Consider the following 25,716-nt stretch of genomic DNA (forward strand, 5'->3'; position numbering starts at 1 on the left):
CATAACAAACGTCAATTGTTCCAGGAAGAGACAGCGAGTCATGGCAAGGTTTGACATCCTTCGGAAAGGTTAATGAATTCCACAAAAGGTTTCAAACTCTATTCAACAGACAGCCAAGTGCAGACAAAAGTAGCGGGGAGAGAGGAGGCAAGATGGAGGTCAGTAGGCATCTGTGTATATCCTGAGGGAGATAAAAAAAAAAGAGGAAATACTAGCTGATGGTTTCAGTCCTAAATGTACTCTAATAATTGCCCAGAGGTCAGACAGTGGTTAGGTTACTACAACCACTATGTCTGTGACCATGCCCCATAGGGTAAGTTACAACACTGTAACCAAAAAAACTAAGCCTCTTCTATATCCACTAAATGATTAGGGGGAAGAAAATGAACTAGCGGGGGGGGGAGCACAAACATGCCCCCCCACCCCCACCCCACCCCACCCCACCCCATGCAATTACTCCAATCTGCACCATCCTCCTTCCTGTGCGTCACAAAGACGTCCCCATCTGTTCACTGGCAGCCTGCTGACGGTTGGGTGGAGAAAGAGATAGAGCATCCCTTCTCTTCCAGGTCCAGCCAACTATGGGGGTCATAAGCAACCCCCAAAGCCCTCACTACTGTGCATAAGAGAAGGTTCCTGTGCCAATACACTTATAGTTTTGTGCTGGGAGATGACAAAAGAAACCATTTCCAAAATAAGGAAATTGGAGGGATGCCTGAGCAGCATTTTTTTTCAGAATAGAGAAAGAAGGAAGCATTACAGAAAAGAAAGCCAAGACCACCAGTGTGGTATGAGTCCATGAAGGAAGAACAAGAAAAAAAAAAAAAGAAGAAGAAACCCCCCACAGCTCTTCTGACAAATATACTTCTCTTTAGCGATTTATTAGCATGATTGTGCATGCATTAGCTTGTGGCTGAATTGTGGAGACCAAGAGAGAGGAGTCAAGCATGCCGGTCTTGAAAGGAATCCATCAACTGTCACAGAGATCCTATCACCTCAGGAAGGGGGGCGACCTCTCCAGTCCCCCTTCCAAAAAAGAAAGAGGCAACACGGGTAAAAGATCAAATATATCCTTTTAATACAAATCTGTAAAAGCTAAACTCTCAATTTGGATAAGTCCTTAGAACAATTATAAAAAGAAGATTTGGTCCTTTTACAAATCTCCCCCTCGATAAATAGATTTTACAATTAAAACATACAATACAATTTTAAAATCAGAAAAAAAATTATATTGCACATTACACTGAAAAGTACAAAGTTATATGCATCAGCAAGTTATCCCAGAAGTGTTTTTAACTTGGCTTTAAGATAAAACTTAAGAACAACAACACAGATTTTTCCACTCTAGTGCATAAAAACATATGTCCTGTGCTCTGCAATGTAAAAAGATTTTATTCCAAAAACAAACATTTCAAGGGAGGAAGAGAAGTTTTTCAAAGATATGGTGCTCTTTACCTTCAGGTCACTATTTTAAGTCTATGGCCCAGATTTGTTACCACAGGACGTTAAATCACCTCTGCAAAGTAAACTGGAGATTTCAACCCTTTTCTAGTGGGCAGCTGGCCACACCTCATTTGGCACTGTGACTAGTGGTTTGACACACCAAGTATCAAAAGATCACGGAGACACCACTTCACTGCTAAATTAAATACATCCACCTGGTGTAAGTTTGAGGCACATTGACTGGACAGAGTAGACAACTCTCCCTGTTACACCTTTTCCAATTCTGACAATTCATATGAATGGGAAAAAAAAAGAAATAGCATTCCTGAACAGCAAGTGTTAATTTGTGAATTACCCCAATCTATGCATGACACCCAACCAGAATTCATGGCTGAGACCAGTTTTTCAGAAGGCACAAACACTGCTAAGGAGTGGCAGGACACATACAATGCATGTTGAAAGAGCTGAACTAGGGCTGGGGAAATTCCACTGGTGACTTCTGTTGGCAGAACACCTAGTGCAACCTTCACCGCTGTTAGCATCAACTAACAGCTCACAGCACTGGCCAACTGCGACTATCCGAGTGCTCTAGGTATGTCAGCTTATACTTTGCAGTTGCTTAGTTCAAAAGTTACCAACTTGTAAGGAGTCTGGCTCAGGCAGCAGCATTTCAAAATGACCAAACTACTTTTTGCTCTCTGTGCCTGCCTTGGTAGGCAGAATACATTTCTTCAATATGTTTTTTGCACCTAGATTACCATACTAAGGTCTCCCAGCATCACCAAGTAAACTAATAGTCCATACATTGGCACCTGCACTCTGAATACATCTTTGGTTCTTAACACCCTGAAAGTATTCTGGTATAAACACACACACAGTTAAGTCACTAGGAAGTAACATTCTAGCAATAATTTTGCAAAGAAACTTAAAAGATCTAGATGTTACCTGCACCCTTATCTTTGAGCACATCTAATTCTACTAGATTTGTTTTTTGGAAACATACACTTAACTCTCCCAAATTACTCTCTCCCCCACCCAAGAAAAGGTACTTGGTAAAATTGGAAGACAAGATTTGGTTGCCTGAATATATATATATATATATATATGGTTGGATGAACAGGAAATTCTAATTTGAGATCCCTGAGATGAATTTGCATATTAAAAACACTAGGCAATAACCTCTTACACACTATGTTTATCATGTTTTTATTAAGAAAAAAATTAATAAAAGCAACATATGGCTTATGAAGAATTGGATTTTTTTTGTAATAGGACAATATGGAATTACAGATCAAATCTGACCTCATTACTGAAGTGTCTCCTTAATTTTTGGCTCTACTTGAAGTGGAGAACAATGTTTAGGTAGCTGAACTGATTGCAACTGAAGCCTAAAATAGACTATTAACTGATAAGCCACTGAAAATAGTAGCCATTAATTTGGGGGGAAAGGGAGGTTCAGTCTGTGTTGAAGTGATTCTCTTCCTTCATAACAGCTGGTCCAGAATGACTGCTCTCTTCCTAAGAGTTCACAAAATAAGCTCAATATTCAAGGCATGTCTGAACTGACCTTGATGTATCTGAAGAGGCTAGCTGGGAAGGCAAGGGATGCAGCATTACAACAGGTTTCTAGCACTGACCTTTTGGACACGAGAGACTATCACATGGCAACAAACAGACTAAATATAAGTAGCCTCAGTGGGAACGACGTGGTGAGATGCTGCATGGTGCCTACAAGTGAGCAGCACTCTGCTCCTGTTGATTTCAGTGGCTCTTGGTTTACTGCCTCCATTAACCCTCTATTGACTGCCTCTCCAGAAGGACCACTATCAGCTTCTTGAAGTTGGCATGTTGACTAATTCCAACCCTAAAATATTATTTAGGATTAGCATAATATACTATATCTTTCTAGTATTCAAAATCATCATTTTAATGTTTGTGACCCACAAAATCATAGCATTAGTTTCTTCCAGTATTAACTGGTCCTACTTTATGCCCCCCCACAAAGGAAAAAAAAAATAAAATAAAATAAACGCCACCTCCCTGTGCCCCACAAAGAAACTCAGCTTTCCTGTGAGTGAAGATGAGCTTAAGGCACTAACCCATTAATATGCTACTAGGAATGTTTTCTTACACTGTCAGTAATTGTATCCTTTAATCAGCAACTCTCCTGAAGAGGCACTAGATGCATGACAAACAGCTGAAGAACATTTTGAACTCCTGCACAGCTAGCTACACAAGGTGAGCTGCTTAAGAGTGTGTTGCATGCGGCTTTGTACATCTCCTCCTTCCCCCCTCCCCACAAAAAAGGCACCTTATTTTTTTTTTTCAATTATTAGTTTCTATAGCTAGTACACTTTTGTGGCTATGCAACTTGTGTTAAGAATACTGTTGTATACATCTGCCCATGTGCTGGATCTCTTGACCACAGAGATACCTTATAAGAACAAGACCTGTCATGTCTCCAAGCTGTTACTCTAAAAATATTTTTGTTTCACCCAATATTTACTACAAGTGTCTTCTACCTGAACAATAATTAGCATTGTGCATTGCTAGTTAGAATAGCCCAATGATTAGACTCACTAAGACAAAATTGCACATTCCCTTTACTTTCCAACCCAAATGCCAAAACATTTTCACCTTCAGCTTCAGACCCTCTCTAAAAAACAAAAAAAATAGCATCTGCAATGCAGCTACAAAGAGGTAGCTAAACAGCATTTATGACATGCCAATTGATTAAAACAAAAAAAGTTAACCAGCCTTCACAGCAAGACTAGCACTTTTGTATGGAGTTCATGAGAAAACCCTGTTCACCTTGTATTCAGAGTTTCCAATACTTACAACATTTCACTCTAAAGGCTGTAACTCGTATTAGTACAAGATCTCCCGCCAAGTTCACGGTTACATCCTTCAGAAACATGATGGCTACAGATAAGCAATTCATTGTACGCAAGGATTCACTGCAGGTGTGTGTGTGTGTGCGCGCGCGCACGCGCACGCGTGTAGCTGAAGAGAAATGTCTACACCACAAACTCCACTTCCGTCCTAGGACAAAGCATTGTTGGGGAGAACAGCTCAAATCAAGCCCACCATTTGATCTATCTGTCTCATATAGATGCTCTTCAGTGGCAGCAAGTATCTCCTCTCATCAGGGACTCTGTTACACTGGGAGCAAAATGGTAAAAAAAGACAATTACTAACTGAAATTCCTTCAGTGCCATTCTCAATATTACAATGTGTGTGCATTTGCAGAACCACTACAGGAGTGGTTCTCAGCCTTTTTAGGCTCACAGCATCCCTCAGAAAAACGTCAGCTCTTAGTTTTTACTTTTTGGCCTACAAATAATAGAGCAGTTTCCCTATTGCAAAGAACTTCAGAAAGACCGCAACTATGGATTTCTATTTGAAATCTCTGGGTTTCTTCTGTGAACTGTGCTTGCAAATCTAACAGTGCTAATATTGTGTGGCAGCCTTGAAAGGTTCAAGGCACCCCAGGGTGCCTTGCCACCTGGCTGAGAATCACTGGTTTACTGGGTACTGACTACAGAGCTTAGCACCACATCGTAGCCCAATCTGCTGCATCTGATAATTCTTTGTTCCCGTCCCCCCAACCTCTACCCCTTCTTAGTATTTTTTTTAGGGCACACCATGTGCCATTGTAAACAAAATACTAAGGTATCCCTTTCTTTAGCCCACTGGCTTTGAAATGTGCTCTCTGCCACCCTCTTCCTGAAGAACCTGTTTTTTCATCTGGCCCAACTCACTGAAATACCTGGAGGTCTTTGAAAGGTGAAAGGACAAGCTGTCCATTCATTTAATCTTGGCCTCAAACATCCAAAAAGAAAAGAACCTGTGACAAGAGATGTACGAACTACTGTAAGAACTAGAGGGTGCCAACTGAGCTTGTCCCCATCCCCTAGATCACACCTACCAGATGGTACATTAACTTTTAGGTCACCAGAGGAAGGAGAATTGGAGCTGATAAGACTGTACCTATGCCATCCAGACCCACAGAAGCACTTATTCTCTTTTACGTCCCAAAACATTCAGCATTTAAAAATAATTAAAAGTACAAGCTTCAGGGGTGTCAAACTCTCCTCCTGCCCCAGGCTGGGTCCAGGTGGTGGAGCTTCTTGCAGGCCAGACTCTATCCAGGGTATGGGGTGGCTCCCGTTTCTGTCTGCCTGACGCATGCGGCAGTGACTCCAGCTCCTGCCGCATGCCCAAGGCTGGAGCTGGAGTTTCTGCCAACATATGCTTCATGCCAGGGCAGTAGCTAGCAGCTCTGGGTCTGGCATAGAGCCATTCTGGGCCCAGCATGGGAAGAGCCGAGAAGCTGGGCCCTCAGAAGCAGTAATGACAGAAACAGCCAAAGAACAACCAGGCTTAAGTCAGCTTTTGCTCATTCTCCTGCCACATCCACTAGGGCTTAGGGGTGCAGGATGGCAGAATCCTGGCTCACAGATTGCCCAGGAGGCTGAATTCAGCCCGCTGGCATTATGTTTGACACTCCTGCTCTAGAGCCTTACTTACCAATGCCAAGTGACTTTCTTTTCCCCAGGGCTGTCCTGCCTAGTTGGGCTCACCCAGTTTCTACCATAACACAGCGAGACACTTTATAAGAGGGCTTACATTGGAGCTTAAGTTGACTGCTTTAACTTCATTAGGTTTGAGTTTTGGTGCATTCTTTTCCTCCTCTTCTGGGAAGATGTCTTGCCATACTGAGTCACGAAAACGTTTGTCCACAGACACAATATGCCCTTCAGTAGTAAACAAATATTTATTTCCAGATTTGTGCACTGGGTTCTCTTCATCAAATAACTAAACATGAGGAAGAGGGAGAGGAAGAAGGAGAACATGAAGCATGGATTCATCGGTTCGTTATCAGACACTTTAAACGGATATAGAAAATCCACCACCCAACGCTGCTTCTTTTAGTGGCATTAATACCTTGAAAACACAAAGACCTTAGTGTCTTAAAAGAATAAATAAATAAATAAAATAAAATTGCACAGTAAACACCCTTGAGCACTCCTTTTAATACAATGCTTCCACCCTGAAATTTGAGGACTAATAATCCATGTTATTAATTCAAAAGTTGAATTATAATGACCTTCTACCTTCCCGTGCTACCACTTACCTGCCCACATTCCCTACATATGAAAAAGCCATTAGTGCCACATACTACTAAAAAGTAAGACTTTTGAGTTTTTGGATTGCGATCTGAGAAATAAATACCTACCAGATACAAATATTTACATGTTTCACTGAGAAAGAAGCTCTCCATTCGGTCCTCTTTAGACTTCTCTACAACATGGTGTAACGTAGCATAGCCACATCTGAAAAATTAAAAAACACAAAACCAAACTGGTTTTACTTCCACTCCATTAGATACTTGAAAATGAACATGTTGCTTAATTTCATTCCTTCTAAATGAACAACAGGGGCTGACATTACAAGGTGGGGGTGGGCACACCTTTGTTTTAAGCCATCAAAAAGTTGTTTGGTTTTTTTTTGCAGTTGTCACTTCTGACACACTGAAACCTTGAAGAAGTGAGACAGTCACCACAATATACTCAATAGATTTGGTCAGAAATTCTTCACGTAACATTTTTCTGAAGTGCCAGTTAATTAAAATAAGCTTTCCATAATGCAAAAATAGTTTCTCAGCTCCCTCCCCACCATACTACAGTAAACAGCCCATGGAGTCAGCAGTCTCCTGTGGAATATGGAAGCCCCAGATGCAAGGTTCTAATCTACCCAGTTCAAAAGTATGGAGTAACACCTGGGTCATTTGTATCCAACTGCTGGCTATTCTGGATATTATTTCAAAAAGCCTGCTTTTTATTCCACATAGAGCAAAACTAGTATGAAACCCCCAATATTTTTTTTTATTGAACAGACTTACATTCTAGGCAGCACCTACTGAAAAGCAAGTCTCCAGTCTTGACAAAAGAAGGGTCATGATCTACACTGCCACATGGGTGGTCCTGGACTGTAAAGAGTCTGAACCTATGACTTCTTGGGCCAGCACCTCATAAATCACAGGATAACAATATCTGGCTAGCTCTCTCTTGCATACTGCTAATGTCCTGATCTTCTCTCTCCTGTAATTGCCAAAGCTTTGGGTTTTTTTCTTTTGCAAGTAGTAACAAAGAACAACACTGTGACAACTGATTGGCAAATTAAAATAATCATAATCCAGGGCCATTGTGCAACACAGAAAATACACTTCAGATAAAGCGTAGCAATAAATTTGTTTTACCTAAACAGGTCTAAAGCCAGATTACTTAAAGTTTTGGTGCAAGTCCCGCTATAAAAAGAAGTTACAGCATTTCATAATGAAGAGCCCATACATTAATAAAGGCAAATCAGTTGCAATATGTCTTGACAAGGAAGCCGAATTTGAGCTAAAGAAAGCTCTTTGAACATAGGCAACCAAACCAGTTCCCTGACTTCGCCAATAATGGTCCCAAGGGACGCATTATTGGAAAGGTATACATGTCCTTAAAATTTAGAGGGGCAAGAGCACTCAATTTTTCCAAAAATAATGTGTAGTTCTTTCCACCTGAGGATGCAATTTTCTGCTCAAAGACTGGTGCTTTCAGCCAATTGGATATGGTAAATACCTTCAGAACTTCACTTTTATTAAATACTTTTTTGCCCCCAGTGGTAGATAGTTTCACAAAACAATACCCAAATCTATTTACAAGGGTGAGAAAGCTAAAAAACTTTGTAAACTGACTTGGCTTTTGTGTATTTCTCCAGACTCTCTAAAATATCCATTCCAACATGAAGGTAAAAAGGATTCTTGGTGGCCTAGGCAGAGAAGGAAAAACATGTGTCATGGTTTTATAAACACTGTTAAAGCTGTCATTCATTACAGTGGGAGTTTACTGGCATCAGTTTGAAGGAGTTAATGCAGTGCAACCACAAGGCATAGATACTCCTTTATGCTTAAGAACAAATGGTGCCCCTCCGACTGTCTACCTGTACTGTAATAACTTCTTTCCCAAAAGTATTTGCACAAAAATTTGCTAGGTGTGGTATCAGAAGGAAAATGTGTTGCAAAAGTGTTAGAGATAAAGCTGCCCTTCAACTTTTTTCTCCTTCAAAGCAAGTCAGTCATCAGGGGTTCTGTGTGACACCCAAGCGCCTAAGGCTGGGTATAGAAGAAACGAGGCATGTGTGCACAACACTTTAAAGCGGGCTAAATGCTTTTGCATCACTTTAACGGTGTCAGTGTTTGCAAACCTCGGCAACATATTGCACATCACTTCCAGCTGCTGCGGGAAATTCGATGGCACAACGCACCTTAAATGACTTGGGGTGCAGCAAACTAAAACTCCTCTGAGCAGTTTTAGTTTGCTGCCCCTATAGCCAAAGAGCAAAGCATCGGGCTCCGTGGCTCTGCAGGAAGCGCTGCAGGCAACCTGGCAGCAGCCCAACGAAGCAGGCTCTGCCCAAGAAAAGTGGCACGACCAATCTTCCCCTCCCCCCCCATGGAGCCTGCCTGCCTGAGCTGCGGGGACCACCCAAGCTGGGTGCCGGATGTTGCTGGGGGAGATGTGATGACCTCTGCTGCCGCAAAGGGAAGCACCAGTCCCTCCCGCAGCCCAGGGACTGCTCCACGTGCCAGCAGCTTGCCCTCCCCTCCCTGCCAGAGAGGCAGGTAAGTCAGTGGGGTGTGGACATGACACAGGGGTTTAAATAACCCTTAAATTGAAGCAGTGTTTTGTAAAACCCACCACTTCAAGTTTAGGGCCCCTGTTTTCTCTACACACGTCCCAAGACCACTCAGGAAAGACTGTTCCCGACAGAGGTTTGGGCAGCATGGCAGTGGTCAAATATATATATTAGGAAAAGCAGAAGCAGTACAGGCCAAAGAGCTTCTCCAAATTAGAGTAGCAAAACGTGTCAGGTACCTGATAAAGAAGATAAGTAGATTCCACCAGCTCTGGCCTTAGTGGATAGAAGGGGACATCTGGTGCCTGCAACTGCCAGTTGTACCTCTCTGGGAGAGCTCCATAACGCTTCCATATGGCATAATAGAAGGCATGGAGACAAATAGCATCTTCCACATCTCCTTTTAAAACCTAGAGAAAGCAGCAGCTATGAACACACATCCAATAACCCTATACCAACAATACAATGCAGACAGCTGCTTTTGAAAGGTTTTAGCTCCCATTTCCTGTATGTGCACAAATGCTATTTGCAATATGCACCTAAACGAGGAAGAAGATTTGTTTCCAGCAAGAGCCACAATGATATGGTTAATATCTTCACACCCAAGTATTGGAACAAGAATGTTCCAAACTCAGTTCCAGAATAGCATGGTTAAAAACATAACTGAATTCAGAATTAATTCTTGAAAATAAAAGCTGCAGTATTAACAATGCAGTCCCAAGCAGGTTTTTCCCAGCTGTTATCCTGGTCCTCTTTGGTGCCAAAAAACCATACCCAATGACTGCTAGTGGGGACCCCAAGTCTGGACTCACTTGCAACCCAGAACTTGCACTGGAATGAACACCTCTGACACCAACCCACTGTACTGTCTAACCACAAAAAGCTGAGGATTGAGATTACCTGCAGTCCAGGAAAAAAGGCTTGCAGAGAGTCAATCCAGGTGTTCATCAGCTGACCATTGAACATGTTTACATTAACATACAGAGGAGGGTCACCTTCACCTTCATTGCAGGCTTCTCGCCTGCACAACGAGAACACAGAAACATTCAACTTTTCTAAGAATATAATGCACATTAAACAGGATACATCACAACACTAACAGAAGCACAAACAAATCATAAGCTTCAGGGTATTAGATTTTTACTGAAGCCCATGTACTAATCTTCATTTTACAAAGAATAAGGCTCTAATTTTAATTTGCATTAATAGGAGACTCACCAGTATTTTGAGAGCGGAGTCCCAGCACTATATCTATTTTTGATCTCACCCCCAAGTCTGTGAACTTGGTAACCAGATACTTAGCCTAAGCAGCAAATAAATACTAGGTTTAGTATTCATCTCCTTCCCCAATCAACTGATCTAGACAGGATTACTACTGGGTGCAAACTTCAAAAGGAGAGTCAGAATATGGAGGAAATAACAAGTGAAGAAAAATTTCCATGAAAGAGTACAGCTTTCCCTATTATGTACAGCAGATACCTTACACAACTTGGCACATACTACAGACACATGCTTAAAATTAAGGGAACAATAAGTATATGAGATTTACCCTCTTCTTAAGTGATTCTGAATGCTCCGATAAGCATCATTGAACATTTCCAAGTCTTCCTTTTCTCCAAAGAGAATGTAGGACTTCAAAAGATATTCATAGAACGAGTCTGATCCTGCTCCTAAGCCACTTTGCTTTCCAACCCAATGGCCAGTTTGAATATTCACAACATTTCCTTCATGAGTAAGAAGAGAGAGAGAGGAGGGGGAGAAATAAACACGGCTGAAGATATTTCCTGGAGTATATTTTAGCTGAAGCAAAAGGAAATGGATCACAAATGGACTCGCTTACGTGATCAGACCACACTCAGATTAAAAAGTAAAGCTAATTCACATGCAGTTATTCCATGTCTAAACATCAAATCCTTCTGCCTTTATTTCACAGGCCATTCTAAGTTATGGTAGAAGGACCACACATATAGAAACGCTAGGTTTCATATCTAGCAGATCCATCAGGTATGCTCCAGAACTATTATGCACAATTCTCCATTGAGTACCTGTGTCCTGGCTTTCCATTAAAATAGGCTGCTTTCTCAGCATAGCCAGTGCCATTGTCCCATGATAAGTGTGTGTACACAAGGAGAGCACAATATAAAGGTCAGACAGCCAGAGTCCTTCTTTCATGTGAAGGCTATTTTTTGCAGCTGGCACTACCATCCAAAAGATTCAGAGTATGGATATATGGACAACTCATAGGGTAACGGGGAAGTTCACAGCTTTTCTGATGGTAACTGATGTGTGCCTGTTCTTCCCTCATGGTGAGTGAAAGTTCATAGATTTCATAGACATTAGGGCTGGAAGGGACCTCGGGAGATCGAGTCCAGCCCCCTGCCCAAAGGGCAGAAAGTCAGCTGGGGTCATAGGATCCCAGCAAGATAAGCATCCAATTTACTCTTGAAGGTGTTCAATGTAGGTGCTTGAACCACCTCCGCTGGCAGACTGTTCCAGACCTCGGGGGCTCGGACAGTAAAGAAATTCTTCCTTATGTCCAGCCTGAAACGGTCTTGCAGGAGTTTGTGACCGTTCGACCTCGTCATCCCATGGGGCGCTCTGGTGAACAGATGTTCCCCCAGATCCTAGTGGTCACCCCTGAGAAACTTGTAGGTGGCCATCAGATCACCCCTGAGCCTGCGCTTTTCCAGGCTAAAGAGTCCCATGGCTCTCAGCCTGTCATCGTAAGATCTGTTTTCCTGACCTCTGATCAGGCGCGTGGCTCTCCTCTGGACTCTCTCAAGCTTCTCCACATCCTTTTTGAATTGTGGAGCCCAAAACTGGACGCAGTACTCCAGCTGCGGCCTCACCAAGGCCGAGTACAAGGGGAGAATGACGTCCCGGGATTTGCTCGAGAAGCATCTATGGATGCACGCCAGCATTTTGGTCACTTTACTAGCCGCAGCATCGCATTGCAGGCTCATGTTCATCTTGTGGTCAATGACGACCCCCAAGTCTTTTTCTTCTGTAGTGCTAACCAACGTAGCACTGCCGAGCCTATAAGGGTGCTGCAGCTTTTCCTCCCAACGTGGAGAACCTTGCATTTTTCGGTGTTAAACACCATCAGGTTCTCGTCTGCCCATTTGCTGAGCTTGTCCAGGTCAGCCTGGTTCGCCCGCCTATCTTCTGGCGTGGATGCTTTGCCCCAAAGTTTGGTGTCATCGGCGAACTTGGCCAGTCTACTCCTGACTCCAATGTCCACATCGTTAATGAAGATGTTGAACAGGATGGGTCCCAGGACAGAGCCTTGAGGGACCCCACTGGTCACAGGGCACCACGATGAGTGACTGCCATCAATCACAACCCTCTGGGTCCGACCACGAAGCCAATTTCCCAGCCAGTGGATCGTGGTGGAGCCAAAGCCACAACCGGCCAGTTTGGCCAAGAGGTGATCATGGGATACCAGATCAAAAGCTTTTTTGAAGTCAAGATATATGACATCAATCTCTTCTCCCTTGTCCAGGTGATAGGTCACCTGGTCATAGAAGGAAATGAGATTGGTCAAACAAGACCTACCCGCAACAAACCCGCGCTGGCTGTCCCTTAGGATGTTAGCCTGGGCCAGTCCCTCAAGGATGGCCTCCTTAATAAACTTTTCTAAGATCTTCCCCAGGATAGAAGTCAGGCTAATGGGCCTGTAGTTAGCCGGATCCACTCTCCTCCCTTTCTTGAAGATCGGCACCACATTGGCCTTCTTCCAGTCTTCGGGCACTACACCAGAGCGCCAGGAGTTTTCAAAGATCTGTGCCAGGGGCTGGGCTATGACGCTCGCCAGCTCCTTGAGTACCCCGGGGTGCAGGTTGTCAGGGCCGGCTGACTTGAAGGTATCCAGCTTCTCAAGGTGTTCCTTCACGAGGTCAGCATTGATGGAGGGTAGGGGATCCCCCTCACCCAGATTTCCCTGTCCCATAGCAGGCATGGGCATCCCGTGTGACTGATGAAAGACTATTATGTACAGCAGATACCATATACAACTTGGCACATACTACAGACACATGCTTAAAATGAAGGGAAAAACTAAGTTAACTTAGCCCTCAGTGAAAGCAGGAGGGAAGCACTACAGAGTGGCTGGAAAACAGTAAATCCCAGCTGCTTTCACCACTCAGTAAGATATTTATAGGTCTATTCCTACGAATGTGACATTAAAACAAAAAGACAGCCAAAGCACTGTTTTCTGACCAAGGTGAGCAAGACATCTGTGAAGCACTGAGTGGTACTTGACTACCTAACAGTCCAGTGTCGTTGCTTCGGAGATTCCAGAGTGCTTTAACAGCTCGCCGAGCCACCCACTCGAACGTGGAATCCCCAAGCAGCCTGCTAAGCATCCCGAACTCCACCAACAAAGAGCCAGCTCCTGCAGTACAGGTCTCATTATTGCTATCTGGAGGGACGCCGTTCTTCAGATTCACCTATGGGAACAAAAAAACCACAGAGTTTCAGTTGCATCCAACATTTAGAGGCATTTACACATGCTCTAGGGGTTGGGAGAGGGCACCATTCCAACTAAAGTGCTCAGAGCGTCTTGCGCGTCTCCAAACTTCGAAACAGCAATGGGGGCACTTCAAGTTAAGTTGTTCGATGAGCTTTACATAAAGCACCCCCACTGCCATTCTAGGGTGCTTGTCCACATACTCGGCATTTAGTCGCTAAGTGTTCCCGATTTAAATTTTCTGTCCTAGTTTAAAACGGCTAGATGAGTAACGTGGACGTGCTTTACGATGCAAGGGCTTATTATGCTATGACGAGTACAAAGCGCTAGAGGGCATGTCAGAACTATTTTACCCTTTTAATTAGCCTGAGTCTTGCCTGACCCATAACTATTTGATCTTTGCCACAAAGTACATGCAAAACACAGGAAACAATCCAAAAAAATTGTATTTTTAATTAACCTGAACCTTGAACCAACTTGCCAGTAAAAACTTGCAAGATTAACCCCTGGAGTCATGCTGAAGTATTACAAGAGATTCAGTGGATTTACAAATGAACCCAAGTGCTACCTGGTGATGCAACAGGTGCAAATTAGGGGAAACACCCACATTTTTGGGTGCAAGTCAGATCCACGTTACAAATTTAAAATGATAAAAATAATCTTTATGGAAGAAATTCATTAGGTAAAATTAAAACATGCCAGAGGTGTTTTAAAGTACCACAAAAATCTAAAAAACGATAAAGTCAGCTGATAACGTGGATACGCAGATGCTACTTTAGCTGGCTTAATGGTGATTTCTGTCACATGGACACAGGAAAAGTGTAACGTGGAAACAAGAGGCGTCACGTGGACAAGCACCCTTGAAGCGCAAGGACACTGATATACAAGATATGGTTGGAGCAGGCTAATCAACATGCTCCAGCAGACTCAATTAATCAAGTCTGCTCCTCCATGGAGTAATTACATGCTCCACATGTAATCACAGTGGGTCAGAGCAGGCTCCCGACTCAAGTACAAGCCCTCTAAGACTGTAATAGCAGTTATTGTTCAGTTGCATTCTTAACCATTTCATATAAAATGTCAGGCTTCAGATGAAGTGTGAATTAATTAGTTAGGGTGAGAAAATGGATTAACTTTCCATTATGAAGCCAGAACTAAATGCAATCACAGTTTCATGTTTGGTCCCAAAAAAATAGGCCTAAAAACAAGCAGGTACATAAATCCAAATTTCCCAACCTCCAGCTTTCACAGGGGAAGTCTTGCTGCACTATCCAAATTTACAATCCGTTACTATAGTAAAGAAAACCCACTTATTCTCTGCCCAAATTTTAGTGGATTCTCAATTCTGTACTTTAAAAAAAAAAAAAAAAAATTCTGTGTTCATATGCACATTAGTGGCAGAAATCAAATTGAGACCTATCATAGTTGTAAAAGAGCACGACCACTTCCATGAATTCTCTCTGCTACAAGGCTGCCATCACAACCCAATAAAAAAGTTTAATTTTCTCCAGACAGAAAACACAGTTAGAAGGACACACTATGAAGCAAGCCTGACCTGGTGCCCACCACAATACATTCAGTCTGCTAAGCCAGGGGCTTTCAATCTTTTTGGATCAGTGTATCCCCAACAGCTGGACACAGAGCAGCATACCCTCGGCGGCTGGACACGGAGCAGAGGAGGACAGTGCGGTGGGGGTTGTGCTCGGCCAGATGCGGAGCAGTGGAAGCTGCCGCGTGCGGGCTTCCCCCACCCCTGCATCCTGGCAGTGCCTGTGTGGCCTGGTGAGCGGGAGTGCTCCGTCACCACCACCCATGCATACCCGCTAGGGCCTTCTCAAGTACTGCTGGGGGTATGCTTACCCCCGGCTGACAATCCCGGTGCTAAGCTGTCAGAAAAGTTCCAGTCAGAAGCACTAAACCCCAGATATTCAGAAGTGTATGTGCCATCTGCCAGGCCTGGGTTCAAGCTCACTAGTCAGGGTGAAAGACCAGTTCACTCTCACCCTTCCTCCCCACAAGCCATACGTTCAGACACGCAAAGCAGTAAGTCAGGTGTGTCATCATTTAAATTTCCAGTCAACTTCTTAGCCAGTGTTTATTTTTCTGTTGAGGGTTTACAAATCACTCACTATTACTCATGTTCTGCCAAAATCACTCATCCAATCTTCAGTCTACTTTTCTCCTCGTTTCCAGTACAGATCTCACGTTAACACTGGTTCCTTCCCCAGCCATCGCGATGGTAGTGGGAATGCAAAAGGCAACTTCTCTCCTGCAGTCATCACCTGGTCTCTGACTGCTCAAAATGCCTCTTCCTTGTGCTACTCAAAACCTCAAGAAGCAAGGAATGGCTAGCAAGGTGGGTCAGTTCCACTGCTGCCCAGAATTCAGAACAACAGTAAGAAACAAATAGAATACTTGGCGGTTTTGATTTTTCTACAGCAGTGGTTCTCAACCCTTTTAGAGTCAAGGCACCCCTTGGGAAAATGCCAGCTCTTATTTTTCTGTAGCAAACCAAGTGAAAACTAAAGTACACAATTCTTCTGTTGCAAAGAACTCAGCAAGACCACAACAGGGCAGAACGTTTTTCACCCTGAAGATTCCTATTTGAAATCTCTGGTTTTATATGAATCACGTTTACACACCTAACGTTGCTTTGGGCACTCTGCATCACCCCTGAAAAAGATCAGTGCTATGAGAATTACTGTTCTACAGTCTGAGAGTAAATCAGATTGGAGGAAAATAGAAGTCATGAATATTTCCATCAGGGCCAAGCATTAACTACTCAGCATTAACACAGTCTAAAAAGGGTTCCTCCCACCTCCAAGCAGGTGAACCAAGCAAAGCTCTAAATAGTACCAAAGGCCTGGGAGCAATTCATTTGTTTAAAATGAAAAGCATACTGCAGCACTGGTTTACACTGTTTATGTTTGGACTTCTTCCTTGAAAATCCTACATTTGCCCAGGCAAATGCAATCACTACTTCTATGCCATAGCCAAGCGGGGTTACCTAACTCAGCTGGATAAAGATATCTAATGACATCTAAATTGCCACAGACTACCAATGTAAGAACACAGAAGACTTTAAGCTATATTCATATTTAAATTCCACTCTTTCAGGGCATTATCTTAATATTAATCGACTAACAGCACTAAAGTTACTCTCCTATCAAGGTAGTGGTTACCATTTTTCATAGTTGGTAAGGTCGGAAGGGACCTGAGCAGGCCATCAAGTCCGACCCCCGGCCATGGGCAGGAAAGAATGCCGGGGGTCAAATCACCCCAGCTAGGTGATTATCTAGCCTCCTTTTGAGGACCCCCAGGGGAGGAGTGAGCACCACTTCCCTTGGAAGTTGGTTCCAGATCCTAGCTGCCCTGACTCTGAAGTAGTGCTTCTTGATGTCAAAAAATTTTTTTCTTTTACGTTTTTTCCTTCCCTACACTGCAGCCCAAGCCTCCCAGATGGCATCCAGATGATACAGTGCTCCCGGCCTACTGCCAGACCAAGCTTAGAAGCCTGCTTACTTCATTTTTTTTTAATATTTCATTGAACATGCTACTTTAAAAAAAGTTAACCCACAACACTAAATGTAATGAGAAAGCATTAGAAAAAGAAGCCTGTACAGTTTGACTAAAGAAGCCTGTTATCTGAACAGGAATAGGCTGGCTGTTACATTATTTATCTTAAACTGAGCCCACAGACTGGAAGTCCTCAACAGAATCTGCAGAGTATCAGATAGCATAAGTCACTTACTGTTGAAGTCAGATACCACAGAATCAGAAGAAGCTGTATTTCCTTATAAATACAAGAATATTTATAGTATACCTACCCGTGGATATGGAATTCCAGTTTTGGTGTTCTCAAAGGCAGGTAGTAATCTCACTGCCAGGTCACGAGCCATATGCAAGAGTTCATTATCATAATCCTTAATAGCCATGTCACCAAAGGGCTGCTTAGTATCTGTAATTATGATGTGGGCAGACAGCAAACTTCCCAAAATCCTAGTGAAGATAGAGAGAGAGGAATGACAATCCCATACACCAACTGACTTTGCAATAGAGAATTACATGATTGGTCCCTATATGCCAATATACAGATCCTTATCAGATGGCAAAGACCTATACTTGTTCTTAGCCAAAGGGCCACAAAACAGTGAACAAGCTTTTTCCAAGCGTCCAGAGGCCAAGTCACTTCAGAAAGAACCAGAATTCAGTGAAACTGCCCAGACTCGTTTGGAAAGCTTTTTTCAATAATCAATTTACACCCTTAAGGGCTACTACAATGATATAGGCAGATAGAGAAAACATTTAGGAGTCTTAACCCACAGTGGTTTCTCAAAGCGAGCTTCCAAAAGGGAGTCGACTGTGAGAGAAAGGATGAACCATATCTCGACTGAAGGGGACAAGTGATTGAGAGAGGAAATTGATGTGTCAAACTGAGGCCAGAAGATATCCGGAAGTCAGGAAAGAGGGTAAGACCTGACCCTGCACCAACAGAAGCTTCAACCTGCAGAGGATCAAGTATTGAGTATAAAAGAAAAAAAGGCAAAAGGTGAATTCCAGTCCCAGGCTGCGTAGTGCCTTTTTGGATGACAGGCAAAAAAGACTGAGTGCTGAAGCCCCTAAACCGACCCTACAGAAATGCCCACCTAAAAGCCTGAAGGAATAGGGATCTTCTATTAGTACAAGTCACCCAAGGGTGACACCAGCATTTCCAAGCATACATGAGTTGGGGCATCTTGACCTCATTTAAGAAAATAAATAAATAAATAAATGTTGAAGGGTTGAAGATCATTTCATTTCCAAACTATTTCAACTCATGCTACAATATAAGCGAGAAACAAATATTTAGCCTTTGCTCCCATGAGCTATTGTATTTTCTCAGGGCAATTATGGTCAACAGCTTTGAGTCACTTGGGAAAAATGTTATCAAACATGTAGTCTTTAGAGACCATGTGGGGCAGGGAGAAGCAGTAAAAGGTAACAACAGTCTTAGTTCCACCATACTTGATACGGTTTATAGTAAATGGTGATACTGCCATTTGTTCACCTATCCAGGAGAATCACCTATACTTAAAGTCCATTCATCAAAATATGTCAAGTGTATCTGCAGTATACAGAGTACCCCTCTTCAGAAATCTGAAATTAAAATTTTTGTATAAATCACTGAAAACCTCCCCCAAAAGAGGATCAGCTGAAGCAATTCTGGACGTAATGGGATAACTCTTAAAATACATCTTGTTCAATAAGAACATTTCAAATAACTCTCTGTGAAACTGACCTCCATAACAGACCTGGCTTTCGTTTCAACTTTATAGCTCAAACAAAAGACAAAGACCGATTCGTTTGAAAGATCACGGGTGAACCTTTTAATTGCACAAAGGTTAAGGAAGCCCCATTCTATTAGCACTTAAGCAGCAATATTAATTCGTGTCTTCCTTTCTTTCTGAGCCAGAGACACCTCTTGTAATATTTCCAGATGTACATCTAATTAAAGAGCTTTACATGAGCATGACAACATACCTGATCGTTGCCTCAAACACTTGGACTGTTGAATCTTTGTCAAAAGAAACTGTGTCAATCACTAACTTCACTGCTTTCTGGAACTCTGAGGAATTTCCCATTACCTTTACGATGAAATAAAAATATTGAAGAACATGAGAAGTTCTGGCAGATAATTATACAAAGGGAAACAAATATTAGCATCCTCTCTGGCTAGGGATTAGCTCCTCTTTTCCCTTCTATGATCACCCCTGACACTTGTTGCTTTAAGACAAGGGTACTTCGCGAACAATTTAGCTGTAGTGCTGCAGGTGAATACCGGCACTCTCTTCCAGTGTTACATGGCTCCTGTTTTTTGTAACAGTTCACCCTACCCCGGCAAACCAAAGTCATGGGTCGTTTCAAGACCAAAAAAAAAGCCCAACACAAAACCCTGCAATTCATTGTCTGCCTTTTTTTTTTTTTTGGTATTTACTTTAAGCTAGTGTTCACATGTGCCATCATGTTAATTGTACAGAAATCCATCTGCCTTTTCTTATAATTTGCCTATCTGAGTAAAAACATGGTCATCCCTTGCTAAATTAATTGCTCAAGTACTAGCAGAATCTGTGAAAGAAAGTTAAAGCAAAATTTTCTATTTGGAGGGAAATGTGAAACAGCCAAATTGTTTTTTGGTTTTGTTCTTTGAGGGTTTTTTTTGACAGGAAGAGTCAAGTACCTTGAAACCTACAGAATAAAAATTCTTTCAGCCATGACTACGTATGCTGAGACAAAGCATTTCACAGCCACATTGTTCACATACACATTACGCTAGAGAACTCTACTGAACTAACTCCCAACATACAACAGTAAGGAATGGGAGAATCCAGCCCTTACACCAACTCATACTTCTACAACTTGAGTAGACTCACCCCTAAGCCAGAGTTTATTTCCTAAAAGACAACAGACAGCTTGTCTTCCAGTGGCATATATAGTGGAAATAAAGTGTGACAGAATCCACTAGATAATTATTCACTTCCCTTTCTGTGCAGCTCTGGATCAAATGAAAAGGCAGAGATAGAATGAGCATTATTTTCTTAAGGACAAAAGATCTACCTTACGAATACCTGAAGAATTAAATGACACACATCGACTTTTTTGTTTTTGTTTTTTTAAATATGGCTCCATTTCTGCCAACAGTTTCTGCAGTTCTACCAAAGGACTGCATTTTAATGCAGAAGCTACTCCAAAACATAAATAAATGAGAAGAGGACAGCAGCATACATCTTCCTTTCACAGACAACTGCAATACTGTTGCAAAGGCAGTTAGACTACCTTATGCTGTGAATACACAAATCAAAACAAGATCAGTACCTTAAATGGAAGGCCTCAAGAGAAACACTTTCTGCAGCACTGGCAGGTTGTGTAACTGCAGCTTCAGATATACAATTTTACCCTCTCAGGATTTGTTCCTCTGGTAATTAACAGCAAAACAGGGCTATACACCATGTGTCCACATCCTATATTCTGTCATGTCCTAACTCAGCAGCTGGTCAGTAACGCCTGCAGTACAGAGCCAGCGTCCCAGTGTAGCCTTGAAGGGTAGTAACCGCTAGTGCTCTACACTGTCTCCTCCAAAAGTAAGGGGGAAGGCCAGGTTCAAGCTTGAATAAGTACACGCTAAAATTCTGTAAAAGGCTGGTCAGCTCCTTTTCAAGCTTGTTGAACCTGGACGCGCCAGTCTGCCATGTACAATTATCAGACCCAGCTGTGAAACTGCAGTAGTAGAGATAAGGAGGAAAGGCGTCTCCAAGACCAGCAGTAGCTCAAGGTGGGCTGAGGGACAGCCCCCTATGAGATTTTATCAAAGTTTAATATGCGAGAATAAAACAACCCCAAGACAGACTGGGGTGCAACAGGAAGTTTCCCGGGCCAGGAAAACAAGCCAGCTGTTTTACCCACAGGTCTTTAACTGTTATGTCAGTTAATGTTTTTCACTTCCTGGCTCTAGGAGTAAGAGTTCCGTAAAACATTGCTGTGCGCCGCTCGACGCCTGTGGCTTTTCACCACATAGATGTAATCCATTTCAGCAACAAGGAAATAACTTAGTTTAGAATGCAGACTTGGTTCTTCTGTATGCAATCTTTCATGAAACACAGATATCCAACTGCAGCATTCATGCAGGGAAGACAACATTTTCAGGTAGCAGTAAGCAGCTGGTAATGCAAAAAGCTGACTTTTTAACATAAAGAGAGACTACAAAACATGGAAGAATTGTAGTGCACATGCACAGTAGCAAAAAACACACCCAACCCCTTTCCACCTGCCTGAAACACCGTTACATGTGGCAGAGCAGATTAACTCTGTATTATTTTTTAACATCTTCCTAGCAGTAACCATAAGATTTTGGTTAGTAGAAAGCCTAACACTACACTTCTATCCAAGCTACACTTCTATCCAAGACAGGTAAGTAAAATGGTGAGCGTTGACTCTGAAATTAAGTCGCTTTATTGACACGGATTGGCATTAGTTTAACTTACAAGAGGTAGACTGATATGGGTGGGATTCAGTGAGAGAAGACACTTACAAAAGTATGACCCAAACTTATAGCCACAACGTGCAGGAGGACAGAGAAAGAATTATGCATTAAAAGAGGGTCGCATTTCACACCCCTCAAGTTTCCTTTCCAAATGACTTTTCTTTCAGACAGCTTTTACCAGGCCCAGTTCAACACTGCCTTTAGGTTTTAATTACCAAAGAGACTATACCTGGCAAGACAGTACACACACATCAAAGTGGCTTTAACTGAATTTGTAAAATTCAGTTTGTTCTTTCCTATTTCCTGCTATGCCCTTTTCAGCTTCCCTTCAGGAGTTCTTAATTTACTCAAGGTGGAGTCAAAGAGCTGCCATTAAAAAAATTCTACCACTTTGTCCATATAATATACACTCAGCAGCTACACAGCTTAAAGAAAGCTTGACTGGACTATTCCTACTGAAGACTGTATGCAAGCCAAAGGAAACTTAAACACAGGACAAAAACCAGAGCAACTGCATATGTTCCTCTTTTACGAGAAATTTAGACCAGTTAAATTAACTTAACTTGTTGCATACATACCTTTACCTTGCCTTCAATCTTCCTGCCTCCAGTTCCTTTCTCCTCCCCCCACCCCCCCTGCCCTCCCAAAAGCTATTTAGGTCATGATTCATTTCCCCTCAGGATCACAGTTGCTAGCAGAGCCATTGCAATCTGCACATTTATCTTGTGAAAAAACTGTACTTTTAAAAGCCTTAGTACAACTCACCGCTAAGGTATCCAGTGCGTCAATCAGAGTTAGTGAATAGTTTCCCAGGACATCATTGATATTCAAATTTGAACTGAAACAAAACAGTTAAAATGTTAGCTCTATGTACAAAAAGCCATACAAACCACAACCAACCTTGTATTTTTTATATATATGTAATGTAACTAGGCAGCAAGAACAACAAAGTCTCAGAACAAGCTGCCAACCTGTACTATGCATCAATAGTAGTACTTCCAAGTATTTCAAGTCATACAAAAAGCTCTTGCTATGGCTCCATTGCAAGATATGGCAGAAACCGGCACCTTCATGCATGGCATGATAGTCCAGGGTGTCCCCAATTTGGAAGCAGGATAGCTGCGCTGGCTCCAAACCAGGGAGCTGGGGCAATCTGTATCATGCTGGTTGCCCACCTGTAGCACCATGAGAACAAAACTACCTCCTGAACCAGACCTGATGAAGTCCAGAGTAACGTGGTGTTTTGAAAGTACTGCTGCTGCCTTGGCACGGTAAGTCCGCAGTATCAACATGCCATATGTTTGGAAAGTAAGTGAACCTGTTCCTATCAGGAGATAGGATTGGGCTGTTCAACCCAATCCTAGCGTTGATAGACCATCATGTTCTCTTGCATCAATTTAACGCAACGGAAAAGCCTTCCTAATGCAAAACCCTTCTTAATCCCTTTGGAGTCACAGGCTAACAGATTTGAGCCAACTACTCTCCCTTTTTTCTCCTCTTTAATCGATGAAGACAAGGCCCGAGAGAAAGAAAAAATGAGAGTTCAAAACACTTCTTAAAGTCTCAAATGTCATTTCACTCTGCTCTACTGACTATAAAGTGCAAGTGTAACATTTACCATAAAATGTAAATTCACTGCACAGCTTTTCCATTAGGGCTGTACGAAGCGTCAGTCGCCAATTCAATTCAGTGGATATTCGGCTCGATTTGGTGGCCGAATCTCTGAATCCAAATAGAATCAGGAGAGCCTTTACTGTCTCGGAATTGAATTGGAACCCTCCAAATCAGTTTGGAGAGATTCAGAAAGATTCAATGATTTGAACATAGACACAGCTTTAAGTGTTTTTTCTACATACCTCAAAGGTATCAGGTAGCTCGTGAATGGTGAGATGGAGCGTCCCACAGGAGCGCTGGGGGGTACCCAGAGCACTTGGCAACGAACCCAGAAGTGGACAAGAAGCACTTCCAGGTCATGTGGCATGCACCCCGCACCGCCCCCCCAGCTCAGCAACTGGTGACTCCTGGGTTTGGGGTGGCACCCAAGGTTCCCCCACAGCAGATCACCAAGCCAGGGAGGGTGCAGGGGGGAGGGCCCCCCCACACTCCTGCGGGATGCTCCATCCACCCCACCATTGCAGCGTCCACAAGTCGTGCCTTATACAAGCACAAGCGAAAAATAGCTGCGTTTCTACTTTATTTTTTCTTGGCTATAAAGCACCATATCTTTCCACATGTACATTAAATCTATTAATAGATGTGATTTTTTTTTTAATTTTCCAATAAAAAGTTTTAGACAGAGACACTGATGTTAAGAATTATATTTTTAATGTAGGACATTATAAGCGTCTATCACTCAAAAAGTTAACCCTTACCTAAAGAGCTGAAAGGGTTGTTTGGATAAATGTACACACGTGACTCAGTTACAAATCTCTCCTATTCTTAAAGAAAATATTTCTAAAACAAGTCTCAAGTCTGCTGCCGCTTTTACATTAAATACAATTAATTGTATTTATATTTTATCATAATCCTTTGGGCTTCTTAATTCTTCTACAGAGAGCGGCATCATTGCTGGGGTTTCAAATGAGCACCGGAAACCAAGACATTAGAGAGCAAATTACTAAGATTTGTGGTTTGCTTCACATCCAGGAGATGATGCAGACACAACAAAACAAAGCAAGCAAACAAAAAGTCTCACCGTTTATCTGAAAAGCCAGAAAAGAAACTTATTCATGGGTGGAAACTAGTATACGGGGGAGCTTCCTCTCATCTGGGCAATTGATCAATAGTAGTTATGCCACTAGAACGAGCAAGAGTGAAACCTCATTTCTCAAGTTCTTTGATTTCTCAATTCTTTTCCTTTCTGAAGCGCCTCACGGTAAGTTTTATGTAACTGGTACTTTGCCTATTGCTGAAGTAAGCCAGGCCAGATTGACTAGCGCTCATGTTAGGACGAGAGGCACTTTCAACAATCTAACACGCACTCAAGCCGCTTCCTCTGGCTCTGCTCTCGCGTTGGGGGAGCACTTGAAGCCTACTTAAGTGCACGCATCATGGATGTGTGGGTCTACATGCCACCCTGCCCGGCCTTCTGCCAAAACAGACAAGCTGTCTATGTGAAAGATGAGGAGTTTCAAAATCCTTCTGGGTAACGCAGCTAACTCACCTCTTGCCCACTGAAACCTCTTTGAATTCAGCGGGGGGCAGGGGGGAAGTGGGATGGGAACAGAATTTACAAGTTTCAAATTCGAAAAGAGTTATTTTTATATTAGTGCAACTGATACAGCAACCGACGCTCCGATCTCCAACACAGGGATTTTAAACCAACTAGCACATCCCCCCCCACGGGAGCCTGAAGCCAGCAGCTGGGCGCATCCGCCACCCCAGCAGAAGACAGGAAAGCACACAGACTCCCAAGGAGCACCAACCATGCTGGGCCCAGACAGCCCCGACCCTGCTGCAGCCCATGGGGACAGGGAAGCAGAGGGGGCAGCGGGGGCTGACTGGGGGGGCAGGGCTCTCACCCCTCTGCCCCTCCCCCACCCCCTCATACAGCTCTCGCCATAGCCCGCCCTCCCGTCCCCCCCGGCACTCACGGGTCGCGGCGGTCGGGCCCGCGGCCGCGGCAGTGGATGGGGTCGAGCTCGTCGTGCGGGAAGGCGTGGTGCATGTAGCCGTCGTAGCCGAAGGCGAACATGCCGCGCGCGGCGTCGCGGAGCTGGGCCCGCAGCGGGCCGGGGAAGGCGCCACTGTAGCGCTGCTCATACTCGCCGCCACCGCCATTGCGGCCCCGCAGCGCGGCCCAGTGCGGGCCCCAGCAGCGCCCGGCCGTCGGCGCGAAGCCGCTCTCGGCCTCGGCCTCGGCCCGGCCCAGCCAGCGCGACGGCGGCGGCAGAGCCCAGGGGAAGCGCAGGCCCAGTCCGGGCGCCAGGCCCGAGAACAGCCACAGCAACGCGTGCAGCCCCAGCCTCAGCACCACCAGCCCCAGCACCACCGAGCGCCATCGCATGGTGCCCCGCGCCCCGCGCGCATCCTGCGCTCACGCTGCCCGCCCGGCAGGACAGGGTCGCGGTTGGGTCCCCAGGCCCTTTAAGACCGGAAGGGTGAA

General features: G+C 43.6%; 1 protein-coding gene across 1 annotated transcript; it reads right to left on the reverse strand.

Annotated features, from left to right (window-relative positions):
• Positions 1 to 1,061: 1,061 nt before the first annotated feature.
• On the reverse strand, positions 1,062 to 25,716 carry EDEM1 (ER degradation enhancing alpha-mannosidase like protein 1). Its single transcript, XM_090022258.1, has 12 exons — positions 25,205 to 25,716; positions 22,377 to 22,449; positions 19,115 to 19,218; positions 17,422 to 17,593; positions 13,391 to 13,574; positions 10,676 to 10,850; positions 10,027 to 10,147; positions 9,366 to 9,536; positions 8,186 to 8,259; positions 6,683 to 6,779; positions 6,073 to 6,261; positions 1,062 to 4,605 (listed from the first exon to the last, which is right to left on the reverse strand). The coding sequence occupies exons 1-12, from the start codon at positions 25,615 to 25,617 to the stop codon at positions 4,516 to 4,518; spliced, it is 1,863 nt and encodes a 620-aa protein (XP_089878384.1). The 5' UTR covers positions 25,618 to 25,716; the 3' UTR covers positions 1,062 to 4,515.

The sequence above is a fragment of the Crocodylus siamensis genome, chromosome 11, assembly GCF_052110815.1.
Source record: "Crocodylus siamensis isolate JL-2025a chromosome 11, ASM5211081v1, whole genome shotgun sequence".
In the NCBI taxonomy this organism is placed as follows: Eukaryota; Metazoa; Chordata; order Crocodylia; family Crocodylidae; genus Crocodylus; species Crocodylus siamensis.